The sequence below is a fragment of the Staurois parvus genome, unplaced genomic scaffold (genome assembly GCF_062004578.1).
Source record: "Staurois parvus isolate SC_StPar_1 unplaced genomic scaffold, SC_StPar_1.0 ptg000011l, whole genome shotgun sequence".
In the NCBI taxonomy this organism is placed as follows: Eukaryota; Metazoa; Chordata; class Amphibia; order Anura; family Ranidae; genus Staurois; species Staurois parvus.
The window spans coordinates 36,306,319-36,315,302 of NW_028317807.1; the positions used below are offsets into that span (position 1 = coordinate 36,306,319).

General features: G+C 44.3%; 1 protein-coding gene across 18 annotated transcripts in view; it reads right to left on the minus strand.

Moving 5' to 3' along the window:
- Positions 1–2,608, minus strand: part of LRRFIP1 (LRR binding FLII interacting protein 1) — a 185,363-nt gene extending 182,755 nt beyond the window's left edge. For 15 of the 18 annotated variants that reach the window (XM_089672417.1, XM_089672410.1, XM_089672414.1 and 12 more), the window contains exon 1: positions 1,899–2,608. In XM_089672417.1, coding sequence (XP_089528543.1) covers positions 1,899–1,988 — 90 coding nt within the window. In that variant the 5' untranslated portion in view covers positions 1,989–2,608. The remainder of the gene's footprint in view (positions 1–1,898) is intronic. The other 3 variants (XM_089672401.1, XM_089672419.1, XM_089672418.1) reach the window with 3 other exon arrangements.
- Between the last annotated feature and the right edge of the window lie 6,376 nt (positions 2,609–8,984).

Genomic DNA, 8,984 nt, shown 5'->3' on the forward strand with positions numbered 1-8,984 from the left:
ACCGAGGCGTTCGTAAACTGAGGTACGCCTGTATACTTGAATAGATTTTTTAAAACCAGACTTTAGTAGTGTTCTCCCTGTGCCTGCGTGGGTTTCCTCCGGGTACTCTGGTTTCCTCCCACACTCCAAAGACATGCTGGTAGGTTAATTGGCTCCTGTCTAAACTGGCCCTAGTAGGTATATGTATAATGTGAGTTAGGGATCCCCTTGAGGGTTAGGGACTGATGTGAATGTACGATATATATGTAAAGTGCTGCGTAAATTGACGGCGCTATATAAGTACCTGAAATAAATAAAAATAAAATAGTGCAGCTTTTACTATGACTTTGGTTGCTGCATGCTTTGCCCATGCTAGAGCTAGAGAATGCCACGCAAATAGCATTTTCAGAAGTAGGGCAGCCCCGATAATTCTGTACCTACAGGTTTCCCTAAATGAGACAGTCACAGTAATGGTTTTACGTTTTTGCTGTATCTGAATTAATCACTTCCTGCTAACTCATGTGTCACCCAGTGACAAGATCTCTATCCCTAAATATCCAGGTCTGGGTATCTGCAGTAAGTTAAGCTTTCTATACAACGATAGATTTTTTTGACTCAGCCTTCTAAACAGCACAGATGGGTAATCCCCCCTATTGGTCCATTGTTTTCTGACAGCTGCTGACAAGGACTGTTAAAATACCCAAACAGCATCTGCATCTGATTGGATTCAGCAGCTGTAGGGCTGAAATATTTTTTAGCAGGCTTCTTCGGTCGATTAATCCTCTTTTGTTGGATGGAGCAGGGACAGAAGGGCAACCCACTGAGCCCATTTCATCTGGTTCAGTGCATGGCCAGCTTTACTTTCCTTTTTCTTTGTTTCAATTATTTTATGTTTCATAAAAAGCAGTTGAAGGAGAGGAGGCCTTGTGCAGCAGAAGGAGTGAGACCTAATACCAAGAAGCATAATTAGGAACAATCTCACCACTGTCAGCATCTGCCTTAAACTGAAATACCAGTTCTGGGTGGATCAATGTTTCACAGTGTACTTACATGTAAGCTATAGGGTTGATTTACTAATGAAGTACAGGCTTTTCACTTGGAAAAGTCAACTTTCAATTTTCACTTAGCTTAGTGAATGATGTGAAGTTGTGCTGACCTCTATCATCCAATCATGTGCAAGCAAATATTATTTTTTTAAATGTACCTTGCAGGTGATTGGGTATTCTTTGCATAGTGAATGTTTACCACATTTACTAAGCTAGATTCCAAAAATTCCTTTTGCAAAGTGGATGCATTCTACTCCTTTAGTAGATCTGCCCCCAAATCTCCATTGATTTTTAAATATTGTAACTTTTTCATTGGCACAACACAATTTCCCATCTGACATTCTTTTCTTTTTTGTTTCTTTTTAAAGCTGAACAGACTGCAAAAGAAGAAAGACAGATTTCAAATGTAAAAAACCAGAGAAGGGGTTAACAGGGCTTCATTATCAGGGACAGAAGGCTTAGGGCATCTTAATGGCTGACAGCAGCACCAGGTGATGGGACAGCTGAAAGACCCTTGTCACAATCTGAGGTTGGCCATATGACAGGGAATGAGCTGCACTCTTGGGAATGGCTCATTCTTCCCTTTGGCCTTTAACCCCGTATGTACCAATGAAGTTTCACACAGCGTCTGGGAACTTTTCTTTCTTTTTAGTATGACAGACACATACTATGAGTTATTGGAAGACAAGCATTCAGAAGATGGACTTACAGCAGCCGAATCCCCCACACTGTCATTTCTGTACCAGCGGAGGGATAACGTGGGTGGCACATTGTAGGATACATCTGGATACATTACATATTATTATACTCGTGTACACACATCAGTATACCCTCTAATTATAAAGCAGATCTATTGAGCATCCCATCACTCACCTCCCGAGCTATCTGATTCAAGGCATGGTCTTCAGCAGACAGTCTGTCCCGGTTGGGGTGCCTTTTCCTACCGGTGCCCTGGGTGCCCATCTCCGCTCCGAGCTGCCAGTGGTATAAAGAGAAGCGGCAGATCAGTTCGATATCCACATGCAGCCCTCGTTAGGTAAACCCACAGCAATACAGCAGTCCACGTCAATGATTGTATCTGCGCCAATTTGGAGATGAAGGGGGTTGCGTTGGCCTCCACAGCGTGGTCTCCTATATCCCTAATGGTTGTACCCTAATGACAGTTAATACAACGTATGCTGCTTTCTTTGGCTAAAATGGTAATGCATTCCTGTTTTCGTTTTTTTATCTGGTACTTACAGTGCCAATGTGTCTCTCCTTATCTCCACTATACAGTGTATGGGCTGTCGGTATATCTGTGCCTATGGCTCTGCTGTCCTTGTCACAGCGTGTCCTCTACTGCTCCTGTCCCTGCTGATGCTGATTATTGTTTCCTTGGCTCTGGATGCAGATACCTGCCTGTCATGTCCCCTGATTGCACCAGATCCAAGCCCACTCTTGTTACACTATCCCCCCACTCTGCTACTGTTCCTAGCACTGAGATTGCAAAAGGAAATGGGTCAGATGCTCTTCCTCTCGGCAGGGTACTCCTCTGTCTCCCTCCTCTTTCTTTCACCTCCTCATCTCTCCTCTCCCCCCTGAGCTCTGCAGCTGACATCAGAGGGTGTGGAAGAAGGACATGCCAGGGGGAGGATTTTATAGTAGACACACTATTTGATTTAGGAGAATAATCCGCAAATTCATAGAATTAATCCATCGATCGCATAAAAGAATAAATAAAACCAATGACGGTTACAACATCCCCATTGACTATATATATATATATATATATATATATATATATATATATATATATATATATATATATATACAGAGCTCATGCATGTTTTGTTTAGCATGTAGTCCCTGTATTGCTTTTACATGAATATTTATGAGATTGATGTCTCTACACACACATCTGAATGTAAAAATACAATCACCAAATACAAAACATCACACATTTGTTATGTATATTATTTTGAACAAACAAGTTTCTGTTTAATAAGTATTGAGGGCCAGTTCACACCAGGAAACAGTGCGGGAAAAGTATGATCACACTGCCATGTTAAAGGCACCCCAAGCACAGATCGCAAAACGTAGCGCGCTCGTGGACACCAAATTAAATGGTACCGCAGTACCATGCGGTTTGGTGTGACGCATTTTTAAGGTCCCGTTCACCCCAGAACGTTGTACGTGAAACCCGAGTCTGTTTGTGTTTCTGAGCCCATTGTCCTACATGCTCCAGTGTGATTCACATACCATGTGATTTGAGCCCATTGCTCTACACGCTCCTGTGTGATTCACATGCCGTGTGATTTGAGCTCATTGCTCTACACGCTTCTGTGTGATTCACATGCCGTGCGATTTGAGCTCATTGTTCTACACACTTCTGTGTGATTCCCATGCCGTGCGATTTGAGCCCATTACTGTACATACCTCTGTGTGATTCACATGCCGTGCAATTTGAGCCCATTGCTTTACACGCTTATATGTGATTCACATCCCATACGATTTGACACTCTTCTGTGTGATTCACAAGCCGTGCGATTTGAGCCCATTGCTCTATATGCTTCTGTGTGATTCACATGCTGTGTGATTTGAGCTCATTGCTCTACACGCTTCTGTGTGATTCACATGCCGTGCGATTTGAGCCCATTACTGTACATACCTCTGTGTGATTCACATGCCATGCAATTTGAGCCCATTGCGCTGCACGCTTTTGTGTGATTCACATGCCGTGCGATTTGAGCCCATTGCTTTACACGCCTTTGTGTGATTCACATGCCGTGCTATTTGAGTCCATTGCTCTACACGCCTCTATGTGATTCACATGCCATGCGATTTGAGCCCATTGCTCTACACGCTTCTGTGTGATTCCCATGCCATGCGATTTGAGCCCATTGCCCTACACACTCCTGTGTGATTCACATGCCGTGCGATTTGAGCCCATTGCTCCACATGCTTCTGTGTGATTCACATGCCATGCGATTTTAGCCCATTGCCCTACGCGCTCCTGCGTGATTCACATGCCGTGTGATTTGAGCCCATTGCCTTACATGCTCCAGTGTGATTCACATGCCGTTCGGTTTGAGCCCATTGCTCTACACGCTTCTGTGTGATTCACATGCCATGCGATTTGAGCCCATTGCTCTACACACTTCTGTGTGATTCACATGCTGTGCAATTTTAGCCCATTGCTCTACATGCTTCTGTGTGATTCACATACCATGCTATTTGAGCCCATTGCTCTACACGCCTCTATGTGATTCACATGCCATGCGATTTCAGCCCATTGCCCTACACGCTTCTGTGTGATTACCATTCCGTGCGATTTGAGCCCATTGCCCTACACACTCCTGTGTTATTCCTATGCCGTGTGATTTGAGCCCATTGCCCTACATGCTCCAGTGTGATTCACATGCCGTGCAATTTGAGCCCATTGTCCTACACGCTTCTGTGTGATTCCCATGCCATGCGATTTGAGCCCATTGTCCTACACGCTTCTGTGTGATTCACATGCCGTGAGATTTGAGCCCATTGCTCTACACGTTTCTGTGTAATTCACATGCCGTGCGATTTGAGCCCATTGCCCTACACTCTTCTGTGTGATTCCCATGCCATGCGATTTGAGCCCATTGCCCTACATGCTTCTGTGTGATTCACGTGCCATGCGATTTGAGCCCATTGCTCTACATGCTTCTGTGTGATTCACATGCCGTACGATTTGAGCCCATTGCCCTACATGCTCCAGTGTGATTCACATGCCGTGTGATTTCAGCCCATTGCTCTACACGCTTATGTGTGATTCACATCCCATGCAATTTGACACTCTTCTGTGTGATTCACATGCCGTGCGATTTGAGCCCATTGCTCTACACACCTCTGTGTGAGTCACATGCCATGCAATTTGAGCCCATTGCGCTACACGCTTTTGTGTGATTCACATGCCGTGTGATTTGAGCCCATTGCTCTACACGCTTTTGTGTGATTCACATGCCGTGCGATTTGATCCCATTGCTCTACACGCCTCTGTGTGATTCACATGCTGTGCTATTTGAGCCCATTGTTCTACATGCTTCTGTGTGATTCATATGCCATGTGATTTGAGCCCATTGCTCTACATGCTTCTGTGTGATTCACATGACATGCGATTTGAGCCCATTGTTCTACATGCTTCTGTGTGATTCACATGCCATGCGATTTGAGCCCATTGCTCTACATGCTTCTGTGTGATTCACATCCCGTGCGATTTGCCACTCTTCTGTGTGATTCACTTGCCATGCAATTTGAGCCCATTGCTCTACACGCTTCTGTGTGATTCACATGTTGCGCGATTTGAGCCCATTGCCCGACAGGCTCCTGTGTGATTCACATGCCGTGCGATTTGAGCCCACTGCCCCACATACTCCTGTGTGATTCACATGCCATGTGATTTGAGCCCATTCACAGGAACACATTCCTGTGCAATTCCTAGTGTAAACCGGCCCTTAAAGTAGGGGATACTCTACTTTTTCTGTGCTCCAGTGCGATTTGCAGCAAATTGCACCACACAGGAATATGTGGGAATCGCACGGAAATGTGCCGCACATTCCTGTGCAATCCCAGTCTGAACTGGCCTTGATAGTGGGCTTAGCCTGTTTCATACAAACGAAACCAGCGTTCCAATCCTCATGCAAACTTGAAAGATAACTGGATGCCAACCGAAGTGGTGCTGCCCTTCAAAGATCGGGAAATCTGACCACTGGTAAAAAAGAACAGACAAGGGCGCACTCTCATCGTGCATTACCGTGGTACACCACGTGTTTTAATGAATGAACAAATGGATGTATACTCACAAACCAACGATATTAAAAGCAGAAGCTCTGAGGAAGGGGTTCAGCTCCCGAAACACGTCAGCTTATCCGCATTTAGACACAGCACCTTTGTGACTTTTTTGTGGACCCTATACATTGCTTTTAATATCGTTGTGAGTATACATCCATTTGTTCATTCATTAAAACACGTGGTGTACCATGCTAATGCACGATGAGAGTGCGCCCTTGTCTGTTCTTTTTTAGCCTGTTTCATGTATCATTTAAAGCTTAATAATGGCCCAAAATAATTTTTTGTATATTTGTACAGTAAAAACAAGTTGCCTCTGATGAAGTGTGCATCATCTCTGGCTGCTGCAACATTTGGTAAATCTCTTACTTTTAGGGCTCATTCACACAAGCATATGCATATTTTCTGCACAGAACGCAGGTTCTTGCTGGCACAGCTAGCAGAAGAAAGTAGACGCCGTTGTTCCCCACTCCTTTTGTGCTTCGCTAAATGCTGCGCACATGTTTGCATGTAGAGGTTGCTGCGTGTATGGGCTCATTGCTTACTAGAGTGCTGGCCGGGAATCGCCAGTGGGACCCAATGATTGACATCCCCAGCTGCCAATAGCAGCACGGGTAGGGTGGTGCGAGTGCCCCCTACCCAGAAGTGCAAATCATGTATATATACATGATTTTGCACAGCTGTGCCACCCTGTAGCAGTACTTCTGCTATAGGGAGGAGGGCAAGGGGTTAAATATACTAGACTGTCACCTGTGTCAAACCCTTTAGTTGAATTGAAGCTTCATAGCTAATACTGTACATGAATAAACTATAGGTTCAATCTTCGTAACTTTCAAAGAATAGAGTAAAACTGATTTTTGTTACTATGTGACAGCAGTCAGTTGTTTAGCAGATGCTTTGTTTTATTTCAGGAAACATGCCTGGGTGTGGCACATGACACTGATAGAACCGAACGATTCTAATCTATATGGGCCACTTAGATTGTTTATAAGGATTTTTCTAAATTTCAAGCCGCCTTCCTAAATCGATTTATTTCTTATTATACTGTAAGTCCATCTTGAATGCAGTCCGTCGCAGTCTCTTTTTCCTATCTTCCCACCCTAAACGATCCTCCTTCCTTTTTTTCACATCTGAAAAATAACTATCTTTCTATATTCACACCTACCTTTTTCTTTCTCTCTCTAGCCATCTCCCATTTTTTGGAAGGATGCAGAAGAATAAGGCATCATTCCAAGCGGTGCTGAGACCCATAGACCATGGGCTGTGTGTTCATGCTGCTTGAGCCACACGGTGCTATGTTCACAGCGGTGTATTTAGATTTCGTGCTGCTCTAGGCAACACAAAAGTCGGCTCCCCTCACGGACAGACCCTGGCATTGACCAACAACACCCCAGTCCCCTTCCCATCCCCACCTGAGAGAGCCTTCCACTACCAATGCCCCCCATACACTGGCAAAACCCCCCCCCCACCCCTGCAAGATAGGACACTCACCTTTACAGCTTTGGACATCCCCGGGAACAAGAGTCAGGCTCTGCATACACCATCAAGCAGGCCACAGCCTCTTTCAGATCCCACCTGGTCCCCATGCTGCGTGTGTCCCTTCTTCCATGCCTTTTTTCGGAGGGGCGGCGCTGCCCCCCTGAAAAATGTCACTGCCGCCCTGAAAGATGCTGCTGCCCCCCTGAAAAATGCCGCCCTAGGCAAATGCCTTGTTTGTCTTGTGGTAAATACGCCCCTGTATCTTCAGGCAGACCATGTAAGTGTATGGGGATGTGGTGGTAGTTGCACGAACACAGTTTGACATGTGTGCAGGGGTGGGTGAGCAGGGGTGGGTGAGACAGTGTGTGTCTGTCAATTAGGTTGAGCGGCTGTGTTCGTTGCAGCCATTGCGTCCCCATGCACTTAAACAGGCTGCCTGCCCCTGGTGGCTCAAACAACATAAATACATGGCCCATTCAGGGTGTCCGGCCCTCTGAGATCATGTGAATGAGGCCTGAGACAAAGGACACAAGTCAGTCATTTTAAATATTTTTATTCTGTGTTTATTGTATTGTTCATTGAAATGTGTATCTTGACAAAGATGCTTGATCCAATCTTACAATTGCGTTGCATCCAATCCATCGTGACAATGTAATGTTTGTACCACTGCCGTCTTTTCTAATAAAGCGCAACTTAAGAAGAAATGTGCCTAGGTGCATATTTTTCGATGTCATGAACTTTATGTTCACTGTTTTTATTCGATGGTGTAAAACTAGCTGAATCATAATTCATTTACTGGTAACAGTACCACAGTAAGGTCTCATTTAAATGTGCAGTTGAGGAGGTGGCTCAACTGCGTATTTTTACCATCTCCCAACCACTCCCCTCAAAGCCGCAATAAGCAGCAGATGAGGGTGTTTGCGATGCTTCACATCATGTTACACATGCATTATTGTTTGCCATTAAATAATTTTGTCCCTTTCTCACTCCGTAGCTAAGAGATACTCTGTATAGCTAGCCTTCTTTTCAGTATGTCTTTTCTGTTTTTGTTCTGAACACATGTAATTGTTGGAGCTCAACATACTATTAATTTTTTACCTATCTAATGTTTATATGTGATTTTGGATTAAAGCTGTTTACGTTCTGCAGAATGTCATTTGGTTTTAGTCACTGTCTGCTAAGTCTACTGAGAATGTAAGTTACAGCTTTCTTGCCACAACTGGATCAGTTATAGAGATGACAATTCAGTGCTTAGATTGAAGAGGCAGAATACTACCCGACATGTAGCAATTGGTGGGTGGCAAGCCCACCAAACACAACCCATTCGGGAGAACAGGGAAGCGCCACAAATGGCCCACATGTGCATGCCGTTGTGGCATGTTTGTCAGCAAAAATGGGGTTAAAACAGCTGGTGAGGAGGAGTCACATTCCTTAAAGAAGAACTCCAGGATGGGCAAAAAAATTATTTGTTAGTATACCCCCCCTATACAAAACACTAAACAGTTACTAACATTTTTTAAATCTTAAAAAGAGAAACCTCTAATTTAATTTTCAGGAAGTCATCTCTTTAATTTAAAATATGCCAGCACCTGCTCTGCTGAGGAGGAGGTGAAATAGCAGGGATGACGTCATATCCTCTCCTCTTTATAGAAACTACATTTCCCATCAATTAAAAAGTTT